At 44.8% G+C, this 26690-nt stretch overlaps 1 protein-coding gene across 1 annotated transcript in view; it reads right to left on the bottom strand.

The window, feature by feature from the left end:
• Positions 1 to 1386: 1386 nt before the first annotated feature.
• The window catches only part of SLC35D2 (solute carrier family 35 member D2), a 48355-nt gene continuing 23051 nt past the window's right edge, over positions 1387 to 26690 (bottom strand). Inside the window, exons 5-12 of the mRNA XM_036261020.1 lie at positions 24401 to 24472; positions 22969 to 23037; positions 17840 to 17942; positions 16494 to 16586; positions 12797 to 12864; positions 3844 to 3922; positions 2550 to 2632; positions 1387 to 1950 (exon numbers count right to left, since the gene is read on the bottom strand). Of these exons, the coding sequence (XP_036116913.1) occupies positions 1851 to 1950; positions 2550 to 2632; positions 3844 to 3922; positions 12797 to 12864; positions 16494 to 16586; positions 17840 to 17942; positions 22969 to 23037; positions 24401 to 24472 (667 nt within the window). The 3' untranslated portion in view covers positions 1387 to 1850. The remainder of the gene's footprint in view (positions 1951 to 2549; positions 2633 to 3843; positions 3923 to 12796; positions 12865 to 16493; positions 16587 to 17839; positions 17943 to 22968; positions 23038 to 24400; positions 24473 to 26690) is intronic.

The raw sequence follows: 26690 nt of genomic DNA, 5'->3' as shown, positions 1-26690 counted from the left end.
TGTTCTCAAAGACATATTTGTATACCCATGTTCACGGCAGCCTGATTCACAAACGGCTAAGAAGTGGAAGCACCCAAATGTCATGCCCACTGACTGGGTAAACAAAACGTGGTCTATCCACATGATGGAACACTGTTCAGCCTTAAAAAGGAAGGACAGCCCTGGCCGGTTTGGCTCAGCGGTTAGAGTGTCGGCCTGCGGTCCTGAGAGACCTGGGTTCGGTTCCCGCTAAGGGCACGTACCTCGGTTGCAGTTTGTCCCCGGCCCTGGTCGATTGTGGGGGTGGCAGCCACTCGATGTGTCCCTTTCACATCGATGTTTCTCTCTCTCTCTCTCCCTCTCTCTCCCTCCCACTCTACCTGAACAAAAAAATGGAAAAATGTCCTCGGGTGAGGATAAAAAAAAAAAAAAAGGAAGGACATTCGACACACGCTGTAACACGGGTGAACCTCGAGGACGTTATTCTAAGTGAAACAAGCCAGTCACAAAAAGCAAACATCGCGTGGTGATTCCATGTACAGGAGGCATCTAGCCTCGTCCGACTCCTACGACTGAAGAGGGGTGGTGTGGCCAGGGCTGCGGGGAGGGGCGGGTCAGGAACTGACTGACTGCTGAACGGTACAGTTTCCCTTTGCAAGAGGAGAAAGTTCTGGAAACTGGCTGTACAACATGTGAATGTACCTACCACTACTGAACTGCACACTCAGAAATGGTTAAGATAGTACATTTTGTGTGTATTTTACAATTCAAATGTCTTTACATTAAAACAACACATCCACACACTCCTTCCTTCACGGGCTGCCCTGCCCACATCTGGCTCAGCTTCTAGGAGTCAGAGCTGGCAGGGGTTTAAAGACCTGGTTCGAGTCTGCAGGTAAAATGATGGAGGCCACAGCGCAAGGCGACCTGCGCGGGTCTCCGTGGGCAGCAGTGACGACCAGGCTGGAGGAAGGCTCTCGTCCCCCAGACGGAGGCCCACCCTGCGCCACAACCCCACGGGGATGCGCAGTTCTTGGTGGAGAGTAATAGTAACTCTCGTGCACGAGGGCCCTTAGCACACCACGGATCTGGGAGGTCAGACGGGCTTAGAGTCATTGGGTAAAGTCCACACCATCTGAATTTCACAGGCCCCTGAACAAACCTGGAGGGAGAGGAGGAGAAAAACGGGACCGACTTACATGTTGGCAGAGCACACTGAGTCTTGTAGTATGTGCCACTGAGTTACTGTCATCGTTCCCAACACAACCCTTCAGGGGAGTGAGGAACTGTTTTTCTGCCTGTCTACCACAATATCACACACGGCAGGAAGCAGGCACATAAATTATTTTTTATTTTACTTCGATGACTGGGGGACAATACCGACATGTAAGGTCAAATCAAAGCTAACAGGTAACTCTACTGGCACTTCATTGGCTGATTTTATGAAAATAAAGATGTCTGTTTAAACTGAAAAAGTGCTCACCGTCACTTTGCTTTGGCTGGGACCTTTGAAATTAGGCGAAGGCACTGGTAAGGAAATAATCACCTTCCCACCATCGACCTCATACCTCCTTTTAAGCACACGCGGTACCAATGCACAGCAGAGGGGCGCTGGACCACATGCGTCCCCTGGAGACAGTCCCTCTAACCGCTGGCTTATTTTGAGGAGATTCCCTTTTGGCTGGAAAGGCTTTGCCTGGACGCGTTCCTCCGGGAATCAAAGGATTGCAATTTTTGAAGCACAGGCCACGTGAGGTAGATTCTCGTTGCATTTTGCAGACATTCCTTTTCTTGCTTTAACCAGAGGGTGTCCCAAACGTCTGGCCCTGAGTCCCCAGACTGCAGTTCAGTCTGCGATTCTGCCCCGGCGTCTAACTCTTCAAATCTGGAGGGACACTTTCTTCGTCCACAGGTTTAGGTTTTAACTGGCTGCTCAGAGTTAAAAAGGAGTATCTCAAGCCTCCTGCCATGCTGAAAGGAGAAAAAAAAAAAAAAAGAGTGAAAATAAAGAAAACCACTAGCAGTCGCTGCCATCTCTATAAATTATTGAGCCCCCTTTTTCCTTGCTTGTAGATTACTTGATGAAAATGACCCCCCTTATTTAAAAATCTTTTGGGGCAGAAAGAGTCTATCAAATCTCATACAGAACTTTGTTGAGAACATAAGCACTTGGTTATTACTGAATAAACTATACATGGTTATCCTAAAATAGGGTCTCATGACTGGGACCCCAACATGCCTTTTAGAAGAATCTGTCCCTCTACTCTATGTCCTCACACTGATAGAGGACTTTAACGAGCCCGTGTCAGGAGGACAACAGATGACGCAGGGGACATTTCCATGGAAGACACGGAAATTAAATTCGGATCTCAGCCCCTTCAATGTTCATTGCTCACATCCCCGTGATCCACATGAGTAAGTCACAAAAATAGATGAACTGAGTGATTTAAGTAAAATTATCTTAGAAATTGTCATGTCAAAACACCTACTCCTGCACTTATAACGTATTAGTCACACTTTTAAAAATTCCTATTTTGCTAAAATGAGCTCATTTAAAAAATCCCACTTACCAAATATTTAACCCTACAAAGTTTAACACAGAGAAAATGTAGTCTCCACCAACTAACATCCCAATGTAGGCAACGGATACATTCTGCAGGAAAAGAGAGGTTCGGTCACTTTAGCAGTAATGAATTTAGGGGGAAAATACATGTATGTAGTGAAATCTGAAACTAAATATTTTCATTACTTTGCACACAGCAGGTGTTCACAGAATGTCGGATGAATGAATAGAAATCCACTGTGTTATAAGGCTTTATTTTTTAAAAAATGAAGTGAACTATGGCCAGCAATCACAGGAAACTGCATTATTTGTGTTTCACACACAGGGTAAGAGCTGGGTTGTAATCAACTCTCCAGATCCCATCTCTTGACCATCACTGGGTAGTGCATTTTAATTATAATGATCCTAAACTTGAGTGGATCAGAGCCACCTCATCAATTCCCAGCAGCACTGTCTGTGTGTCCTAGCAGGCCTCTGGGCAGCCAGCAGACAAGGCCCTGTGGGAGCAGGCAGACTTTGCACTGTAGGAGTTCATGAACAGAAAAACAAAGCAACCATCGCAGAGATCTCAGGGGACCCCTACCCTCCTATTCACCCATGTGTGTGTTCAAACGCATGTACAAACACAAATACCCACACTGATTGGTAAGCGTATCCCCTTATATATAACTGAGCATACATCTAGACTGAAACTGTTCTTCCCAATTCCCTTTCTTAGTTGGCGGCTTCTCCCAGAAAACCAAACCGTAGATGACAAGGTATCTCGGTGAGTGCAGAAATTTGGCATTTTTTTCAGCTTTTTAACTTCATTTTCCCAGACCATCCCCTCCCACCATCCCCAATTTAAAAATCATAATTTGGCCCTGGCCAGTTTGGCTCAGTGGTTAGAGTGTCTGCCGGCAGACCAAGGAGTCACAGGTTTGACTCCGGCCAAGGGCACAGTCTCGGTTGCGGTTAGTCCCTGGCCCTGGTCGGGTCCTGCCGTAGGCGATCAGTCCATGTGTTTCTCTCACACTGATGTTTCTCCCTCCCTTTCACTCATCTAAAGATAAATGGAAAAAATATCCTCGGGTGAAAGTTTAAAAAAAAATCATAATTTGCCTCTTTTTTAAATTAGCTAGCCCTCCCTGTTTTATGAGTTAGGAGATTAGAAGACAGAGGGTCACCTAGGCCCAGCTGAAAATGCCCAAGCCTCCAGTCCTACCACCGATAACAACAGAATCGAACCCAACTTCTATCGTCAAGACTGGATTCAGAGTCAAGTCCCCAGTTCGACCACACCCCAGGCTTCACCGCCTTACCTTGATGGCTCCGACCACCGCGGTGGTCAGGGCTGAGTTGTAAAAGCTGCAGAGCACGGTGGAGAACATCAGCAGAAACCTGGGCGAGGAAGCGAACACCTGAGAGGCTGCCTGGGTGCTGGGGGGTCAGCGGGGGCCACGCACAGGTCCGTGAGCACCGTCAGAGTTTACAACCTACATCTTAAAACACCCTTTTAACTCTGACCTTCCGTGTCCTTTTCATTTTGTCTCTTTCCTATTCGTGTTTCCTCGAAAAGGGGGTAAAAACAATGAGATATTTCAAATGATCTGAAACCTTTCGTTAGACAGCCACGTCACAACACTGGTGTTTAATCTCCGTGTGTGTCAGAACCCCCATGCGTCAGAACCCCCCCCCTGAGTCAGAGCCCCCCCCCCCCCCGTGCGTCAGAGCCCCCGGGCACTCCCACGCACAGGGAGGCCTGGCGGAGGGTCTCCCGCCAGCGGCGTGAGGAGGCCCGTGCGCTGTCTCAAAGCGCCACAGGTGAGACTCAGGTGCAGCCAGCGCCGAGAAGCGCAGGTGTTAGAAAGGAAATCAACTGAGCAGTTGCTGGCTTTGGACAAAGGAGTCTGACGTGAATGGGTCCCTTACGTCAGTAATGCCCCTGTACTTATTATCAAAGTCAATTCAACAGGCATTCAACACTGTCCAGTATTTTGACACTTATTGGGCAACAAAAAGGCTACAGAATTGGGACCAAGCACCAGACAAGAAAATATACATACCCAGGAAAAGAATCTACAATCCAATTGCAGGTACAGACAGAAACAGATTCATTTCAATCGAATACTAAAGAAAATTAGCTTCAGCCTACGTGGGGTGCTACAGGTGCTTAAATGTTGAAAGCGATTATAATCAAAACTGGTTGAGAATGAAGCTGGAAAAGTCCAGAGAGAGCAGAAGATGTGTTGGATTTTAAAGCTAAATCCCAGTTAGAAGGCGGGAGCTTGGATCCCCCATGGACAAAGCACAGGGAACCAGCTCTCAGGAAGGACTCAGCATGGGCACCTGGTAAATGAATCCGGCAGGAACTTAGCATGTGTGCAGTCCAGGCCCAAATCTCTCATGGTTGGTAACAGAGTAAGAATAATAAAAACATAGTAACCACACCCTACCCAGTTGCACAGTGGTTAGAGTCTCAGCCCTCAAACTGAAGGGTCATGGGTTCAATTCCAGTCAGGGTACATACCTGGGTCTCTCACACCAATGTTTCTTTCTCTCTCTCTCCCTTCCATCCACTCTCTCTAAAAAGCAATGGAAAAATATCCTCTGGTGAAGATTTTTTAAAAATTGAAACGAAAAACACAGCGACCGCTTCTGGCCTGAGATGTTTATTAGCAGGGGCGGTAGAGCAAAAAATTAGAGATAAAGTTCATCAAGCTTTAACATAAATTGAAGAATAAACTCAATGACAATCTTAAAATTTGAAATTCTCAGAAAAGGTTGTCTTTGTTATTAAGGTAATGACAACAATTTGACAAGTGAAAACAGCCAACATCTTGGCCTTTGTGGTTTTAATTTGAAACGAGTAGTTGATATTCGACTTGCAATTTTCATTTGAAAGGAGTTAAGAGAATCTGAGTAAATTGGCACAGTACTCGAATGTTGAAAAGAAGCTGATTTACTACATTTTCAACTTTGGTTTATTAGATTTCAAAGAGTTGATTAGGTGTGCAAAGAAGCCGGTTTGTTAGCTTTGCTAGGGCCTCATTAGGGCCTGAAATTACTGTGTGGGGGGGGGGGGGGTGGGGGGGGTATCAGGTAAATCACATCTGCAAATGCAGTTTGAAAAGTTTAAACAAATTTTAATTCACTAAGTTGTAAATAGGACTAATTTACAGTATATTGTTTAGGAGAGTTTAATCATTTAAACTTGAGGTAACAAACCATTAATCAAATAATGAAAAGTAAAATTATGTTTATTCAAAAATTACTAGCTTTATGAATACAGCAACAGTATTTCTATATTAAAAGCTTACCAAAATCTATGATTTTTTTTAATTTTTAATAAATTCAACATTCATTTAGAACCCTGAGGAACTATAAATAATCCTACTCATGCATAAAATGAAGATTAAACAGCTCAGCCTACGGAGTGCCTGCTCGGCAGGGCCTGAGCGGAAAAACAGTACCCACACCTAGAGGACCTCAGAGTCCACTGAAGTCAGCGACTACAGCTAGGGGGAGGGGACCGACCCAATCCAGGGCACACAGAAAAGCTTCCACCAGGCTTCTTCAACTGCACTGCAGCCTTAAACCCAGGACAAGCATGGGTGTTCTTTTATTTTTACTTAAACATTCCTATTCCAGGGTTCCACTCATGCAGCCTTTTCTCCATCCCACATTTTAGTGAAACTATCTTGGCCTGCACTCAGAATCACCGACGCTTTGGATCTAAAATTCCAGCATCCAAGTGTGGGTGACTAGGGCACTCACTCACCAGCTAGGCTTAGCAAGGGAGGAGCCCCGTCCCCTAAGGTCCTGGGGGAGTGAATGAGCAAGCACTTCTAGGTAACAGATGCGTCTAGACAGAAAGGCTGCATTTCTTATTATAACCACTAGGTGTCCCCAAAGAGGATGAATATAAAACCACTAAGATCATAGCATCATTTTTTTTCCTAAGAAACGTAATGTTTTATACATGCAAATAAGTACCTATGCGATCCTTTGGCAAAGACAAAGGTTCTAAACTAAAAGAACCTCTATTAACTCAGTCCAAAGGAAACCACACCACTTTTAACACCAAAAAGTCAACCTTCACATGGCTGTAGTTTTGATTTTAACACCTGTGGGAGAATAAAATGCAGAGATACTTAAAAGCACTGCAAATGCTCAGCAGCTTTTTGCCATTCTGCATATTTTTAATCATATATCATCTATGTACATTTGAAAAATAACAGCACATATGTGTGATACACATTTATTCAGACAGCTGCATGGTTTGGCTTACAGGGCCGGAGGTACAGAGGTGTCCATGTGGTACAGAGGTGTCCCTGGACCAGAACCCTGCTAAATGGGTTCTTCCTGTTTCTGAAAATCTCTCTCTCTCTCACACACACACACACACACCATTTACCAAAGGCTGGGACACTTATGCCAGTCACAAACAGAACTCAAATGGCCTCATTTACCACCTGTTGCTGGTTACCCATTCCATGCACAGACATATATAGAAATTCAAAACAAATGTGCAAATAATAAAGGGCACTTTACCACTCCTTGCACCAACCATAATGGTACCCCAAAACATTACTCTTCCATAATTCCAGGTTTCAGAGAATGCCAGGAATTCTCATGTTGCCCCTCTCTTGCAGGAACTCACTCCAACCCCAGGCCTCCGTGATGCTTGAGGATGCTGGTCACGGGATCACTATGACCCATCTTCCTAGAGCATCGGTCATACACTAACACTTGGTTTCCTGTGAAATGATGGGAGTACCTGCCATTTTAAATGGGTCTGTTGTTCCAGTGCCCAGCAACCCACAGCATCCTCTTTTCTCTTGGACCACACCCCGGCAGCATCAATGAAAGTCCAAAGAATAGAACATTTTTTATCCCATGAGTAGGGAAATTGGATGTTTTTGTGTTTTTATTAAGGAATACATTACTACTTCAGTGGGAATTAAAGGGCCTGTTACTGGGGCAGAAACAGATTAGGATAATTGCCTCCAAGCCTGGGGCCTGGTGCCAGGCTGGTACAAATGAACGAGAACCTGTCATCTCAGCAAGATTAAAAAGACCTGCAGAACTAGCCTTTTTTTTTTTTTAATCCTCACCAGAGGACATTTTTGCATTTATCTTCAGATAAAGCGAGATGGACAGAGGAGGAAAGAGAGAGAGAGAGAGAAACATTGATGTGAGAGAGACACATCAAGTGGCCACCACCCACACGACCCCAACCGGGGCCGAGGACAAACTGCAACTGAAGTACATGCCCTTAGCGGGAACCGAACCTCGGACTCTCTGGTTTGTGGGCCGACACTCTAACCGCGGAGCCAAACCGGCCAGGGCCAGAACGAGCTTACTGAAATCCCACTGGTCAGCTTAGGTTCCAGTCTATATTTCACTATCCCTGCTCCCACACCCAACTTCTCCTCCTGACACCACCCCACTCCATCGTATGCATTATTCACAACCCCCCCCCCCCAGAAGCAGCATCTCTTAACGTGAGTCCTTCCCACAACTCGAAAGAGAAGTCTCCCCTTTTCACCGTTCCACTGGCTCTTACATTTTTAACGTGTTATAATTATTTTAATTTATTTTCAACTTGGAATAGAGGTCCGGTGGCTGGAAAAAGTCAGTCTGAAGGGCAAACTGGAAAGGGGTACATTTATAAGTAGGAGGCTGTGTCGGAGGCCTCTGGAGTCTGGGGTTAGAAGCCCCTGGAGCAGCGACCTGAGGGAAGGGACAGCCTGAGCCCAGTCCCAGTTGTTCTGAGCACCAAGGATGTTCTCAGAAACTCACTGTGGTTTCTACTAACTGCAGGAGGCGAACGGCCCCATCACGGTGTCCTTTGAGCCAGAAACTCCAAGAAAGCAGGGTTCCGAAAACTCTACCGTGCCAAGACTGCTGCTTCCCTCCAGAGTAGTTTCAGAATTAAAACGTGACCACTGAAGATAACATAACAGGAGAAAAACTCTCAAATCCATGGTTATGGGTAGAACCAAATTTGTCTGGAGTAAAAAGAGGACAGCCAGCCCCGGCTGGGTGGCACAGTTGGCTGGAGCGTTGCCGTATATACCACAAGGCTGCAGGTTTGATTTTTGGTCAAGACGCATAACTGGGTTGCAGGTTTGATCCCTAATCAAGGCCTGTAGGGAGACAACCAATTGGTGTTTCTCTCTCACTTCAATGTTTCTCTCTCTACCCCTTCCTCTCTCTATATTTCATTTTTTAATTTTTTTTTATCCTCACCCAAGGACATTTTTCCTTTTTTTGTTGTTCAGATAGAGTGGAAGGGAGAGAGAGGAAGAGAGAGAGAGAGAGAGAGAGAGAAACATCGGCGTGAAAGAGACACATCAAGTGGCTGCCTCCCGCACAACCCCAACCAGAGCCGGGGATGAACCGCAACCGAGTCACGTGCCCTTGACCAGAATCAAACCTGCGACTCATTGGTCCACAGGCCAATGCTCTAACCATTGAGCAAAACCGGCCAGGGCTCCCTTCTTCTCTTTAAAATCAATAAAAACATATCCTCGGGTGAGGATTAAAAAAACAAGAAGAAGACAGCCAAAGTGAACAGGTTGGCCTCAAAAAAGAGAAATATTAACAATATTTAATACTGACCCAGCATTTTCTATGTCTAGCACTGTTCTAAGTGCTCTTCACTCATTCAACTCACAGAACCCCACCTTATAAATCAGATACTTTGGTTCACTGTTACCATTTTATAGGTAAGGAAACTGAGGCTCAGCAAGGGTAAATAACTTATTCAAGGTCCCAGAGCTAATAAGTGGCAAAGCCAGGACAGAAACCCAGACCATCTGATCCCAGAGTTCAAGTACTTGTTGGAATGTGTGATGATGTTACTGTCCACCAAAGACCCACTTAAAAAACTGAGACCTACCAAGTTTTCATCCTTAAAGTTGGTTGAAATGTTAATTTCATCATTTTTACTGATTTATTTATAATTACTATGCCTTTAGGGCATTTTCATTTGCAAAGGGACTACTGAGAAAATAATACATTAAAAACTTTTAACAAGAGAGTATTTGTTTTCTAAGTACATTATTCAATGGGGGAAAGGTATGGAACAGTACACAGATGGTACCTGTGAGAGGTCCTGCCTCTCACAGGTCAGCCCAGAGGGTGCCAGCCCACATCCAGGTTCTGCTGACCAGCTGCTTACTGAAGACAGCTCCCCACAGAGGGTGTACTTCTTTTTTGTTAATCCTCACCCGAGGATGTTTTTCTAGATAGAGTGGAAGGGGGAGAGGGAGAGAAAGAGAAACATCAATGTGAGAGAGACACATCAACTGCTGCCTCCCGCATGACCCGGACCAGGGCCAGGGATCAAATCTGCAACCCAGGGCCAGGGATATGTGCCCTTGATCGGAAATCGAACCTGTGACCCTTGGTTCGCTCTAACTGCTGAGCCAACCCTACCAAGGCAAGGGTTTACTTTTTTTTTTTAATCCTCACCTGAGAACATTTTTTTCCATTTTTCTTTTTGTTCAGATGGAGTGGGAGGAAGAGAGAGAAATATCGACATGAAAGGGACACATCGAGTGGCTGCCACCCGCACAACCAACCACGGCCAGGTACACGCCCCTAGCAGGAACCGAACCCCGGTCTCTCTGGACCGCAGGTCGACGCTCTAACCACTGAGCCAAACCGGCCAGGGCAAGGGTTTACTTCTTGATTTCCCTCATGGAATGGTTACATAGTAAAAGACAAGTTAAAAAACAAAAAAACAAAAACAGTGTCTCACCTAGTTTATAATGATGTGAAACAAGAGTTGGAGACCCTGCCCTGCTGTTCACAGGTGAATGGCCTGAGGCAGGAAAAGGTGGTCTGAGTTTGTATGATATGGGTTGATTTTTTTTTAATTGGAAAGGAAGAAAGGATGGTTTGACAAAGCGTGACTCACAACACAGCTTAGTAGGTTTTTTTTCAAAGTTAAATGTTCTCAGTGAACAACTGCTCTCCCACTGCAGAACAACCAATGAATGGAAAGGACACATTATTTGAGAGATTGTTGGTTTTGAAAGAGGCACAAGAGGTCATTCAAAAGCACCCTTTGCAAGAGGGGAAATGGTACAGAGCAGTAAGGAGATGGAGCCAGCAGCAGTCAGAGCAGCGGATGGCCAGGCAGACTCGGGGCAGAGCAGCTGCCTGGAACCTGAGCCCTGGACCGAACTCCAGGTGGGAGGGGTGGACCACTGTAACCCCCTGAACCCAGGCCCTCAAAAAGGCCTGAAGTGATCCAGGTCAGAGGCAACACTTGGCTACCAGCTGGAGCAAAATCAATTTGTCCCTGTAGGAAAGTTTCTCAAATTCTCAATTTCAGCCAATAGGACTGATTAAGATTAAGCAATATTACAAGTCACCAAACACACTAGAAAGCAAACCATAATGACAGCCATAAACTACAGATTATTTTTTTATCCTCACCCAAGGACATTTTTTTTCCATTTTTTGTTCAGATAGAGTGGGAAGGAGAGAGAGAAACATCGACATGAAAGGGACACATCGAGTGGCTGCCACCCGCACAACCAACCAGGGTTGGGGACAAACTGCAACCAAGGTACGCGCCCTTAGCGGGAACCGAACCCGGGTCTCTCAGGACCGCAGGCCGACGCTCTAACCTCTGAGCCAAACCGGCCAGGGCACAAACTACAGATTTAATCAATAAAGTACATATTTAGATTCTTAAGAACTGCAGGTGTAGGAATCATCAGATACAGAATATAGAATAGCTATGCATGTAACATTTAAGGAAATAAAAGTTACAGTCACAAAGATCACCAATGAAAGAATGTTGAAAATGAGCAGATATGTTCGAAAAAAAGGCTGTGAAACGTTGACAAATAAAATAAAAAATTGTTAAAATCAAAAACCCTATCATCAGGTTAAACATTAAATGAGACATAGCGAAAGAGAGAAACACTAAACTGGAAGATATACATAAATATTTTTACTGTATGTGACTACATTATGCAATTAAAACCCAGTTTGAAACTTGATTGCTGATCAAAGAGATCATGAGTTGTCTTAGTTTATTTACACATAATTAAAATTGCAGTATTCGTGGTTAAAAAAATAAGGGGGAAACTCATCTTTCTTCACAGGGAAAGACTTTTGATAAGTAATTTCCTGAGACACATTCAAAGACCCTTTCCTATGGGATAAGACACAGGACTTGTGTAGACATGGAGCCCAGCCCAGAAAGGATACTCCAAAGACTTCAAAAAGTGACTGCCTCTGGAGAGGACGCTGCAGTGCTACAGGGCAGGGAAGACGGGAAAGTGAATGCCTGAATGAATGAGGGAGGGAGGGTGGCTTACATTTCCTGTGGATTCTTTTGCAGCTTTTGGATTATATGTTAGCTGCATGTATTATCTATTCATGAAAAGTTTCAAGTTTGGAGAACATAAAAAAGAAGAAGAAGAAGAAAAGAAAGACATAGCTGAATGGATTCTCATAGCATAGATCTACACAAAATTTTAAGAACAAAAGCTTAAAATTATTGGACAGCCCAGCCGATATGGCTCGGTGGTTGAGAACTGACCTATGCACTAAGAGGTCCCAGTTCCATTCCCAGTCAGGGCACATGCCCAATCTGTGGGCCCAATCCCCAATGGGGAGTATGCAGGAGGCGGCCAATTGATGTTCTCACTCACTGATGTTTCTATTTCTCTCTCCCTCTCCTTTCCTCTCTCTCTAAAATCAAAAAGAAAAATTTTTTTTTACTTATTGGACAATAAAATGGCCTTGACACGTCTCAGAAATGTCCCTGAGTATCACAGGTAGAGCACCACAGAAAATGGTTGTCATGTCCACATATTTATGAGGTATAGCTTGGAAAATTTGGGACACTGTGACAAAGACACACACAGTACTGAATTTGACATGTCAGCTAACTTCATTTCAGACGAACTGTCAGAAATCAAGAGGCAACATCATATTTGGAATAGAATGTGACATGTGACTTGGGTCCCAGTCCACGTCTCTACTACAGGGGTGCTTTCCAAAGAAGGTTAGAGAAGCACAAACAAAGAAATTTTGACAGAACAGACAGAATGTATATTTTAATTTTTTTCTTTATTTTTTTCTTTATTGATTTTTAGAGAGAGAAAGGGAGAGGCAGAGAGAGAGAGGTTCGTGGGTCGACTCTCAACACTGAGCCACACCAGCTGGTCCAAAATGTATATTTTGATTTGACCTGTCAAGTGACACCATGACCAAAGTTTATATTTACCTATGGTTTCTTACCCCAAAAAACAGGAAAGAAGAAACTGTATGATAAATAGAACATTCTTCCATTGGTTGAATTCAGTAGCCTATTATCAAAAAGAAAGAAAACTAATGATTAGATTAATAATATTATAGTTTAGATCTATTGGTTTTACCATATTGTGCATTTTATTTAGTACAGGAACCAATTTCCCAAACAGAAAATATGATTTTTAAAATCCTAGGAAGTACCAGTTATGTGACATTGGGAAAATTACTTTTCTTCCCTAAACCTCAGGTTCATTTTACAAAATAAAAAAAATTTTTTTTTAAACTTCCTCAAAAGAGCCCAGCTGGTGTGGCTCAGTGGACTGAGCGGTCCCGGTTCAACTCCCGCTCGATCCCCAGTAGGGGGCGTGCAGGAGGCAGCAAATTGAAGGTTCTCTCTTACCTCAATGTTTCTATTTCTCAATCTCTTCCTCTCTCTCTAAAAAAAATCAGTAAAAAGAAAAATATTACAAAAAAATATTTTTAAATAGAACTTCCTCAAAAGATTGACGTGAAGATTTAATGAATGTTGCCCTGGCCGGCTGGGCTCAGCGGTTAGAGTGTTGGCCTGCGAACCAATGAGTCGCAAGGTCGATTCAGGTCAAGGGCACTACCTCCGTGGCAGTTCATACCCGGCCCAGGTCGGGTCGTGGGGGAGGCAATCAGTCAATGTGGCTGTATCACATCCATGTTTCTCTCTGTCTCCCTCTCTCCCTCCCTCCCTCCCTCCCACTCTATCTGATAATGGGAGGAAAAATATCCTCCGGTGAGGAATAAAAATATAAATAAATAAATAAATAAATAAATAAATAAATAAATAAATAAATAAATAAATAAATATTATTTAAATCTTTCTTAGTTTATAATTCAAATTGTCTAAACTAATTAAAATGGAATTCATTCTCTTGTCTGATTAGTACAACCTTGTCACACTTTATTGTCATTGTTTCATTTGTAATACTTTGCCCACTCTCTTCTCAAAAGGTTACACATTAAATGTGATAACTGCTGAAAATGGTTGCTGGGTACATGGGGATTGTTATACTATTCTCTCTCCTTCTGCACAGGTTTGAAAGTTTCCATCTTAAAACTTTTTTCAAAAAATGCTTGTGAAAGAAAAAATATATACGATGAGTATAAATCTGGGAATCAGGCCCACAACCTGGGCATGTGCCCTGAACAGGAATTGAACCGGCGACCTCTTAGTGCATGGGTCGAAGCTCAACCACTGAGCCACACCAGCTGGGCTTTAAATAATTTTTTTAAATAAATGTTTTTTGATTCAACAATTCAGTGATTCAAATGACTAAAGAAAGTTCACCCACTGCATGCTTTCCAGAGGCCTCGTTTGCTAACAATCGCCGACTTGGTTATCGGACAGAATCAAGGTGCTATTAGCAGACCTGACGAAGTCCAAGGTCCAGCAGTGAGCCCCCCGGCGCTGTGACTCACACCCAGTCCTCACACAATCTCTGACCCCTGGAGTCAGCCAGGAAAACTGACTCAGCAAAGGGCTCCTTCCAATAACAAGAGAAGTTAACATTTAGTCTAAGTTATCCATCAACTCCGGAACAACCAAACCAAAGTTGGCAAGTAAAATGCAATTTTATCTCACACACTACAGACCTATGCACAGAAATTCGCTTCTTTATTGTATCTGGTTCACAATCTAACACGGAGGCAGCCATGGTTTAAGGTGACCAGTTGGAAGATGTTTGTCCTGATTCAACTGTGGGAGAGGAAGAAACTTTACCCTCCAGGCTCCTCTGGGTACATAGCATTGTTCCTACGGGGAAATATGCTTTCAGCTTCAATCAAGTGTTCAAAGAGTTTCTAGGAATTTCTAGATTTCTATTTCTAGAAATATATATATCTGAAACGACTCTCAAACCCTAGAATCTCAGAACAGATGAACTGCAGTGACTTCAGGGGAAGAACTCGTTTCTGTGGTGATGACATGAAACAAGCTGCCAGGGCTGCTTCACAGAGGGTTCACTTTGGGAAGGTAACCTGCACCGAATGGTTTAAAATCAGTTGATCCGCCCGGCTCGTGTGGCTCAGCGGTTGGAGCGTCGGCCTGGGGACTGGAGAGTCCCGGGTTCGGTTCATGCTAGGGGCACGTACCAAATAAAATAAAATAATGAGTTGATCGTTAGCTGAAAAGTAAATGTGTTTTCAGATATCCTGCCCTACTGGCTCTCCCTAGAGAGGGGTGAGGTGCTTGCTCTACCTTCCAACACTGAACTAACAGTGAGGCCTCGATGTCAGCCCTTTATCAAAACTCGTTTGTTTCTGGGTGGTTTTCAATAAAAGACATGGAAATGGCTGTTTATCCCGGAGACGCTGTTGCTAAGCCCTTCTGCTGATCCCTGGTTTCCGTACAGAAACTGTACACGTGAGAAAGTACAGTTCTGAGCAAGAACACTCAGCCCTGCCATCAGCCCAGGAGTCCCCAAGCCCGCAGCCTTCTACCCCGCGCACCCGGCCTGTTCCGGCTCCGAGGGAGGCTGCCTGCGGCGGGGAAGGGCTCTCTGACCCCCTCCCACCGTCCAGCAAGGAGAGGGTTAACGCTGAGCCAGCGGCGGTTGGGGTGCGGAGGCCACACTGGACCAGGGTTTTGCCCGGCACCCTAGTTTTTCACTTGAACTTAAACATCTCCTTAAGACAAGCAACTCTCCTAGGGATGCAGCCGCGGGGCCGGGGGAGGAGGCAGGCTGGCAGGGCCCGCAGGGCTGGCTCAGCTCGCGGGGGCCGCTGCGGCTGTCCTGTCCCGGGTGCACACTCGGCCCTCCTAGACCGGCCTCCAGGCCCTGCGGCCGCCGCCTACATTCCTGCTGGGCCACCCCTCTGTCCGCCCCTCACGGGTGTGCAGCGCAGACCAGCGCAGGGCAGACACCAAAAGAGAAATACGGCCCCAAAATGCAAACACTGACCCTGGAATACTTCGAGGCAAACTAACACGATGTCAGGATCTTGCTTTAAAATATTCCAGGGGGCGCCCTGGCTGGTTTGGCTCAGCGGTAGAGCGCTGGCCTGCGGACTAGTGAGTTGTGGGTTCGATTCTGGCCAAGGGCATGGACCTCGGTTGTGGTTGGATCCTGGCCCTGTTCTGGGTGGTGCGGGAGGCAACCAGTCGATGTGTCCCTCTCACATGGATGTCTCTCTCCCCCTCCCGCCTCCCACTCTATCTGAAGATAAACAGAAAAATATCCTCCGGTGAGGATTTAAAAAAAAAAAAAAAGATATTCCAGGGGGAAAAGTGAGGGCAGAGGGGAAAGATGACGTTCAAATGGCAAAATACCAGAACATGTAGAAGCTGAGCTCCTTCAACGATTCTACTGTGTAGGTGTTTTAAACTGTCCATAAGCAAGGTAATAAATAAATAAGCTATTTTTATTTTAACGTCAAAATCCCCTTCTAACTTAGGTAGCTTTCCCAGGCTCCCCACATTGGCAAAGGGTAGAGAGACTCAAACTGAGACTTTTATGGTTTTTTTCCAAAAGGCGTCCAGCCCGGAGTTGCCGCCACTTCTCAGGTGTCGGAGGGAAATGCGCACGAAAGGAGAGTGCCGGGGCATCACCGGGAGGCCAAACACCTTGCTTTCGGGGATCCCAGAAACCTTTACACTTTCCACGGCAGCGAGCACTAGAGGCTACGTGCGGAAATGGTAACAGACCGCCCAGCTCACCTGTTGGAGGTCTCCGGTGGACACACTGAGGATGAGGGTCGGGATAATCATGAAGCTGGCGTTGTAGAAAAGCACTCCATACTTGCCCAGCTCCTGCACAAACAAAGGCAACGCCACCTGACTTTAGGAGCACGAAGCATCCCATTCCCATTTATACGACCATGTATTTATGCAGAGTTAGAATATGCAGCCTGACCAGCTCTGTGGTGGAATATTTTCAGTAAATTTGTGATGTAAAATGCTTCCCTTCAAGTATACTGTCATCTTGGAATAGGCATTTGTTTTACACAAAAACGACAGACAAAATGGATGGCCTCCGAGGTCCCACCGTTCTCGGACTTTCTACATTTTTTTTAAGCACACTATTCAAAATAGGAACTCTGGAACACAATAAAGAACATTAAAAATGTTAATATAAACAGAGCTCCTTAAAAACATCTGTTCTTTCCATTAAAGAACAGCAGGGTTAAAACATCAGGTATCTCGTTTTCCAATCTTCCATAAATTTACTTTTCATTGAAGAGGCTACACCACTTCTCCGCCACTTTCCATAAAGGGTGACATATTGTGACTCTCAGAAGGCAGCACACTTGTTTTGTGAAACTGCCACCATGAAAAAGCAGACGGCCGGCTGTGCAGAAGAAAACAGTGCCGTTAAAAGGCAGCTCGTAGAAAGAAGCCTGTCCATCAGAGCAGACCCCTCACGCCACACAAAGAACTTGGAACAAAGACACGTATGTCTGGCTCCTCCTCGGAGCTTCCGGAACAGCTGGGGTGGGGTGAGGGCCGGGGGCCCCCACATGGAGACCGCAACTCAGAAGAAAAGCTCATCTGCCCACCAGCCCCTCAGGACTGAGAGGCGGTTACTGCTGGACAGGACCTTATAAATTATCCTCTCCAACCATCTCATTCCATAGATGGGGAAACTGAGGTTTGACAAAGTTAAGGTTCAAAGTCACGTGACCACCCGTGAGCGGTAGGACTCTTAGCTGGAACTGTCACTTCCAACTCTCACACTGCAGTGGCCCTCAGGCTTCTCCCTGGTCACGGGTGATGATGGCAACAGACGTCTTTTAATTTCCATTGGCCTTTCCAAATAATCCCTTTTATATGTTCTGGCAGCTTCAAAAAGAGTGGCATCTTCTTCCTGTCCTATCTAATTGTCAACCAAAACTTCACGAGACAAGGGGCGACAAGGAACTATACAGACAAGATCACTGAAAAGAAATTAGTGACATTATGTAAATTAGATTACATGCCAACTTGACAAGTTCATTTTCCTTTTTCACGTAATTTCAGGGGCCGGGTGACAAAGCCTAAGAGACACAGAAGTGAAGATAGGGTACCTTGGGGTCCATTTTCTGTTTGGTATAAACTCCATTCGCTGCTGTGAAGATGTCATTCAGGAATACAAAAATGTAGCCTTCCAAGTTAAAAGCAAGGTCAGAACTGGGAGGGAGAACACACAGGAAGAGGATTATTCAGAAACTCACATCTTGGGCTCAAAGTCAGCCTGTTTCATCTTTTCCAGATCAAATCCATTTGTGATGCTAGTGGCTACCTCCTTCCGTGCATTCCCCCCCGGGTGGTGATGAATGCTTAATTCCTCTGCTTTGCCTCCGGACAGAAACAAAACCAGGCCACCAGGTGGCTTCAACTTAATCAGGAGTGGCTTAACCAGAGGACATGAACCATCTCCCTTTAACTGCAAAGTCCTTTCTTTTGCTAACTGATAAATCGATGTGTGAACTGCTGATCTCTGCTTTTCTAAGGGGAGGGACTTGTCCAACAACCCGGTGGCAGTTTCTTCTTGTGGTAAACAGGGCCATCCCCAGGGTACTGCTGGGGACAGCTGGGCAGTGACTGGGGCAAGAGGGGTCATTTGAGAAACTGACACCTCCATCTGGTGTCCAAACAGTCACCTCCAGTACCTTGTCCATCAAAAAGGCAAAGATCGACCCAGGCACCAAGAGCCAAACCGGGTCAGGACACATGCCCAGGTTGTGGGCCAAATCCCCAGTGGGGAGCATGCAGGAGGAGGCCAGTCTCTCATCGACATTTCTCTCTCTCTCTTCCTCTCCCTTCCTCTCTCCAAAATCAATAAAGAAAAATAATTTGTTTTAAAAACGCGAAGCAGGGATCCATTCCTTCTCTGCAACTCCTCCAAGGCTCCCTTCTCCCCATTCTCGTAAACATCTGCCTTCAGTTAATCCGGGTATAAACACGTTGGGGAGAATGCGGCACAGGGAGGAGAGAGAACAAAGCTCGGCCAGAAGGCGACTCGCTCCCTGCACCTGGCCTTGCAGGCAGTCTCGGACCCACGTCATAATTCATAGACGCCCACCGCCAAGCAGGTGCCCCAGCCCGCTCAGGTTCAGCGACTGGGGGCCCACGAATTAACTAACAGGCAGGTAAGCAGCAAAACAAGGTACACAAACTGTAGTCAGTATTTTCTGCAAACAGGAGTTCACAGAGAAGTGAAACCTGCTGAAGCTGTTAAACTCTGGGGCTTACATACCATTTCAACAAACAGGAACAAACACATGATGGGAAGGGACTAAGGAATATATGGGGGAAACTAAAAAGGAAGATTCGGGTTCTTTTAGTGAGGTCTGTTTATGCTGACTCCCTTCCGTAGGTGACAAGAACTGCTTCCCTAGTCCTGGTAGAGAGAGGGGCACTTTCCCAAAGGGACATGTATGGCTGCTTTCAGGCAGAGAAGGGGGGCAGAGAATGCCTACATCTGTTGATTCTCAACTGCCCTCAGCTCAATATAACGCTTATTCCAAAGTGGCCTGTTCTGGAGTGGTGTGTCCTGATTCCCTTCGCTATCCAAATAAGATTACAGTGATACCTCGGTTCTCGAACGCCTCGGATTTCGACCAAATCGGTATTCGACCAGGAGATTCGAGAAACTTTTGTCTTGGAATCCGAACAAATATTTGGAACTCGAACTTCCGAGATGAGCCGAGTTGAGCCGAATGGCGTTCATTCGGCCCAGCGCGCCTTGCTCGCGCCATCAGTGTGAGTGCAGAGAGAGAGTCACGCTTTGTGGAGAGAGTCACGCTTTACACTGAATTTAACCCTTAGACATACTGCACACTTTTATTTCTTGTTGAGACTTATGTTTTTCTACATATTATATACAAATTAGGCCAGTAAATAGGCATTTTCTGGGGCTTGGAACGAATTAATCCAGTTTCCATTATTTCCTATTGGGTTTCATTGCTTCGGTTCTCGAACAATTTGGTTCTCGACCGTCCTCCTGGAACGAATTATGTTCGAGAACCGAGGTATCACTGTATTTCTAACCAAAGAGAAGGGAGTACCAAGAGGCAAGAACTGAACACAAATTAAACCAGATTTTACTTAAAGCTCCCACTGGCATTTTTATCTACAAATATGTTCGGGAGAATGTAAATTAATTTTCAATCATCATAAATCAGAATTCTCTGGCTCACTCGCAGATATAGACTCTCTCAAAATACGGGGTCCAACCTTCTCCTACTCACACTTCGCTCATTTTTAAAAGCTGGCCATTCCCTGAATTGGCAGAGTTAAGTGGCAAAAGAGCCAGGCTTCCTAAAGGAATGGAAAGAAAGTGTTGCTCACTTCCTGAGAGCCCGAGGGAAAGTCCCAGATTCTCAAACCTGGTAGGGTGGGGACTGGGAGGGGGGATTAGTTCCAAACCTCATTTGTTCAGGCCTGTAGTAAAAGCACAGAAATTGGAGAATTTACTTGTTTATAAAGGAGCTGGTTCGTGGTTAACCCCTGTGGTTGTCATTTAGGGCTGTTCACAAACATCCTATTTCAACTTTTTCTGGACAGGTTATTTGCCTTGGCAAATAAAATGTTAGAGGAGCCCTGGCCAGTTTGGCTTAGCCGTTGGAGCGTTGGCCCACGGACCAGAGAGACCCGGCTTCGGTTCCCACCAATGGCATGTACCTGGGTTGCAGTTTGTCCCCGGCCCCTGTTGGGGTCGTGTGGGTGGCAGCCACTCAATGTGTCTCTCTCACATCAATGTTTCTCTCCCTCTCTTCCTCCCCCTTTTCCTCCCACTGTCTCTGAAGATTAATGCAAAAAATGTCCTCAGGTGAGGATTAAAAAAAAAATGTCAGAGGAATTAACACATGCCCTCAGGGCCAAAGGTGCAGAGTCAGAGCACACAGTTCCCATGTGCCTCTCCCAGCCCGGGGGAGGCAGCGGTCCCACAGTCTGGATCCCTGAGTAGCTACACTGGGCAGAGCACACACAGCACTGCCTGCTGTTGGAGCATGCGTGGTGCAAGCAGCACATCCTTGGTACGTTAAACCACCACGAGAAGATGTGGGGCTGTTTGTTACAGCGGCATAAATTGGCTGATCCAACTGAGTCCCTTCTAGGATCTCTTGCATTTGGATGAGTTAATTTCAGTGAAAGGGGAGAAGGTGGGGTCTCAGCTGGCCTACAGCTAAGACCTGCACATGTCACCCACCAGGATGACATCCACCCGGTGGGTGCTGAGAAAGGGGAACACCGAGGATCACTATTCCAAGGTCGCACGCCAGTAAAGTTAGAGGCTTTGCGGAACGCCAGTTCCCCTTCCAGCTCCGAGGAGTATCACACGTGTTCAATACGAGCTGGATTTCCACTGGGTGGTTCTGGACTGTGCTTCCCCACACACAGCACCTGAAGTGCCGCTGCTCACCAAGGACTTCCAGGGAGTTTTAGAAACCGTTTCTGTACGAGTCTTCAGCTGGCTCTCTGTCAGCGGTTTTCCAGTTGAGCTCCTGGAAGAGGGAGGCTGCCCAGGGAGACCCCCAGAGTGCTGAGGGAGGAGGAACCTTTGACGGAACCTCCCGTTTTAGCCACCTGACTCCACCGATTTTGTCTGAACACAAGTCTTCACGACTGGAAGAGGCTCTAAGGGCTGCTGCCTCGTGTCTGTAGGGGCATCGCACCCATGGCCGCACCGGCGCTGACCCCAGGGGCCAGCTGTCCAGGGCTGAGCTCAGCCTCGGCTGGGACTGGGGAAGCGAGAGGATGACACAGACAACAACACAAATAGTAAACCTTGGGCTAGGCGGGGGACTACAACCATTTGTAATAATAATAAACTGTTATTACTGTCGGTCACCATGTGCTATGCCATAGTTTTAAGTCTGTTTTGGGGGGTTGTTGTCTGTCCATCAACTAGAATGGAAGCTCCATGAGGCAAGGACTCTTGTCTGTTCTGTTCACTGCCTGGCACACAATAAACACTCAATAAGTTTTTGTTGAACTTGGCCACGCACTAGTGTAAACCCTGGTTTATTATTATCTCACTTCTCACAAAGACCCTATTAGGTGGACGCTATTCTAATCTCTACTTTACAGTTGAAATAAGTGGGGCACGAGAGACGGAACCCCTTGTCCCTGGTCACACAGCTAGTAAGCGAGTGGCTAGGGCGAGGGCCCAGCGTCCGGCGCTGTGGCCCACACTCTTCCTTAATTTGCAGGCAGTGATCAAGGACTCGTTTCTAAAGGAGTTAAGAAACTAGTTTAACTGAAATTCTTCCAACTTTTTCTTTCTTTCCTTCATTCAAGTAGGTTTTTCTTTCCTATTATACTCTTTACAGATGAGGAAACTGGGGCACAGAGACGCTGAGAAACAGCTGACAGGGGCAGGGCTAAGTCTAAAACCCAGGGAGTGTAACTGCACACATGCTGTAACCACCACGCTATAAAAGATGGAGTCCGGCTGGTGTGGCTCAGCTGGCTGAGTGTCGTCCTGTGCACGGAGAGCTGCCGGTTTGATCCCTGCTCAGGGCACATACCCAGGTTGCTGGCTGGAACCCTGGCCCGGGTGTGTGCAGAGGCAGCCAATGTTTCTCCCTCTCTCTCCCTTTCCCTTCCTCCCTCTCTCTAAAAAAAGCAATAAAAACATATTTAAGAAAAGAAAAAAGATGGAGACTGAGTGCCTGCTTTCAAATGCCAACTTGGAGCTCTCATTCCTGGTCTTGCACGCCAGTAAGATCGGAGCCATGCGCTGGTAACTGCTCATGTCCAAACAACCAAAATATTTCAGGAGAGTATTTCGTATTCCGCCCTCGGAGATACTGGCTTCTACGGCATCCCAGGATGACAAAACAAATCAGCAGTCGAGGGTTTTAAAAATCTGCTATTTTTCTTGATCAAATGCCTAAGAAGTTTTCAAGTAAAATTTTTATATTGAAGACAAATATTCAGTAACAAAAGTAAACAGTTCATTGCTTTTTATGAAGAAAAGCTGAGTTAAGACCGTATAACTCTCTCTTTGTAATTCTCAGACATGTTCTGGCCATAGAATCCAGTCTGACTTCCCCGGGACACACAGGGATTCCCCTGACATCCACAGATTTGTCTCTTGGCTGCTCAGTTAGACGGCAGCCAGATGGAAAATAAAAATGAGAATGGGACCGGGCCTATTGTCAAGGACACAAAGAAGTTACTGAGCAGAAACTGTCCGAAGCCTTACCCAGCTGCTATGAAAGCTCCCACAATGATGGCAAAGACACTGACGATGATGCTCAAGGAATACTGTCTCCTGCAATAAACCAACAGATGGGTGGATGGATGGATAGACAGACAGACCAAGGAAAGAAGGAGGGGAGTAAAAAAACAGAGACTACATTTTTAAAACAAACTGAAAATAGACAATGTTAACAGTTTGATAGCTAAAAATCTAATGATTAATGCTTTCCCTAGAGAAAGCATTAAAAGTATCTTTAAGTAGACTAGTAAGTCACACCAAATTCACTGTAGTTCTTAAGCAACTGCCTTAATCTAATTATAAACATATTTCTCTGCTCTCACTAGGGGTGGGGAATGTCCAGCCCACGGGCCGTCCAAGGCCCATGAAATCAGTACCAGCTAACATCACAGCCTCACCAAATCGGCCTGACCAAATACAGCGGCTAATTTTTGAGCTGATAATTTTGTATGGCCCGCGAATGATGTTATAAACATCCAAATGGCCCTTGGCAGAAAAAGGGTTCCCCACCCGTAACTAGAGAGACGCTGAGACAAAATGCAGAACAGCTCCTGCCCGTAGGTCTAGTTGGTATGTACTGTTACCAAGAATCCAAAGATTAAGATAAAATTCAATAGGACTTAAAGCATTGGGCCATCATCCAAATGTCATTGCTAAATAATCTTCACAGCAAAATCAGGAATGACCTTTCTGGATGTCAGCCTGAGAAAAATACCCTTATGAGAAATTTCTAAACCAACAGTACAAAAATCAATTTATTCTGAAGTCATGTCATAATCACTACATCAGAATGGCTCTCCCAGACTGTCTCCCCCCAACCCATATGTATATGTGGACAACTGTTCCTCTCTATTCTAAAGTCAGGGTATATTCCATTTGGCTCAGGAAACAGATTTACATGTTTGGGGGTTGTTGTTTTGATAAATTTCTACCAAAACATGTATTTTCTGCCTAATATACAATTACAATTAAAAAAAAAATCACTCATGCCCTGGCCGGTGTGGCTCAGTGGGTTGGGCATCATCCCAAACACCAAAAGGTTGCGGGTTTGATTCCCGGTCAGAGCACAAGGTTCAATTCCCTGTCGGGGCACTTATGAGAAGCAACCAATCGATGTTTCTCTCTCACATTAATGTCTCTCTCTCTCTCTCTGTATGTGTGTGTCTCTCTCTCCCAAATCAATAAAAACATATCCTCGGGTGAGGAATTTTAAAAAAAACCACTTACGAAGTTCATAAGGTATCATGGAAACAGGACACTGCTTTTAAGTTAACAAACTACTTGTCCTTAAGTTACTGCTACCAGCAATTCAAACCAACCGCCAGGAAAGGAGGACTAGACGCTAGAACTCGCTAGGTGGACATGCTGTGGGGAGGGGAACGCGACAGCAGAGGCACTGAGGAAAGACACAAATCACCCGAGTATGACGGTCTCCAGGAGTAAAGTCAGTGGGATGGTGAATTTCCTGAGCACGGTGAACATCGGCAAGCTGTCAGGAAAACAAGTAGAATAACATCAGACACCAAAAAAAAATGTTTAACATGTTTTACATCTTTATTTAATATTCCAAATTAAATATGAGGAATTAACCTAATTCTCACATATACTACTAATGAATCACATTAAATAATTTTTTTAAATGGAGATTAAATAATTTCATGCCCTTTTCGCTTATTAGTTATTTAAAACATCATAATATCTAACTACTACAGAACTATGCTAAAACTAGTACACAATGTAACAGTACTAGTTTGGCAAAACAAATTGGGCTATGTATCAAGAATCATGAAATGGGCCCTGGCTGGGTGGCTCATCCCATACACCAGATTTCACATTGGATTCCCAGTCAGGGCACATACCTAGGCTGTGGGTTTGATCCCCAGTGGAGGTGCATACAGGAGGCAACTGATAAATGTTTCTCTCTCACATTGATGTTTTTCTCTCTCTCTCTTCCTTCCTCTCTAAAAAAAATCAGTAAAAACATATCCTCGGGTGAGGATTTAAAAAAATAACTACAACATATTACTGAAAGATTAAAGATGATTAAATAGAAAAACACTTCATGATTAGGGATCAGAAGGCTTACTGTTGTTAAAATGGAAATACTCCCCAAAATAGATGTATTAACAGCTGGTTTCCCCCCCAAAAAAAAGCCAAAATGACATTTTAAAAAGAAGAACAAAGTTGGTGGACCCAATTTCAAAACTTACTACAAAGCTACAATAATCAGTATTGGTTTAAGGTAATCAATGGAATAGGATCAACAATCAGGAAATAAATCCTTACAGTTATGGTCAATTATTTTCAACAAGGGTGCCAAGACAATACAACAGGTAAAGAGAAGTCGAACAAATGATGCTGAGACAAGTGAACACCAATTTTTCATCTAATGGTTTTACTATCCATTGGTGATTAGTCTCTAGACCAGCGGTTCTCAACCTGTGGGTCACGAACCCTTTGGGGGTCGAACGACCCTTTCACAGGGGTCGCCTAAGACCATCGGAAAACACATATTTCCGATGGCGATCCGTAACAGTAGCAAAATTACAGTTATAAAGTAGCAACAAAAATAATTTATGGTTGGGGGTCTCCACAACATGAGGAACTGTATTAAAGGGTCACGGCATTAGGAAGGTTGAGAACCACTGCTCTAGACTCATTATTTCACTACAAATTGCAAAATGGTGATTTTCCAACTATATCACTCCTTCTGCATTTTTTCCCAAACTCCTTCACTAAATACAAATTTTCACCCTTTCACGCAGGAAAGGCAGGATAAAAGCATCATTTATAAAGGTTCAGAGTAATAGCAGGGTTCTGTCACCTTCACTGGTAGCCAATGAGAGTTGTTCTTTGCTGACATTATAAACTCATGAATTTTCATTTACTTGACACAAGTCCTTTATCAGACAGGTATTTGCAAATATTTTCTCTCAGTCTACGGCTCGTCATTCTCTGAACACTGTCTTTCGGAACAGATGCTTTAGATTTTAATGAAGTTCTGCTTTCATTTTTTCCTTTCATGGACTGTGCCTTTGGTGTTGTATCTAGAAACTCATTGCCAAATCCAAAATCATTTAGATTTTCTCCTAAGTTTCCTCCCAGAAGTTTTATGGTTTACATTTCACATGTAGGTGTATGATCATTTTGAAGTTAATTTTTGTGAAAGGTGAAAGGCCCGTGTCTAGATTTGGTTTTTTATGCATAAATACCCAGTTGTTTGAGCATCTTTGGTTGAAAAGACACTCTTTCATGCTGGTGGGAATGTCAATTGGTGCAGTATGGAGGTTCCTCAAAAAAATTAAAAATAGAGCTACTATACAACCCAATAATCCCTCTTCTGAGTATCTACCTCCCAAAATTGAAAACACTTATTCATAAAAATACATATACCCGTTTTTGGGTTTTTTTTGTTATTGATTTATTTTTGTTACAGATGTTTCTCCTTTTTTCTCCATTGACACCCTCCTCCCCATCCCCCCACCCCGACCCAGCTTTGTTGTCCATGTCCATTGGTTATGCGTACATGCATATAAGTTCTGTGGTTTATCTCTCCTCCCCACCCCTGCTCTTCTGAGGGTTGTCAGTCTGTACCCTACTTCCACGTCTCTGGGTTTACTCTGTTCCTCAGACTGTTATGTTCATTATATTCCACAAACAAGTGAGATCATGTGGTATTTGTCTTTCTCTGCTTGGCTTGTTTTGCT

This window comes from Molossus molossus, unplaced genomic scaffold, assembly GCF_014108415.1.
Source record: "Molossus molossus isolate mMolMol1 unplaced genomic scaffold, mMolMol1.p scaffold_m16_p_14, whole genome shotgun sequence".
In the NCBI taxonomy this organism is placed as follows: Eukaryota; Metazoa; Chordata; class Mammalia; order Chiroptera; family Molossidae; genus Molossus; species Molossus molossus.
This window is presented reverse-complemented; position numbering and strand designations above follow the sequence as displayed.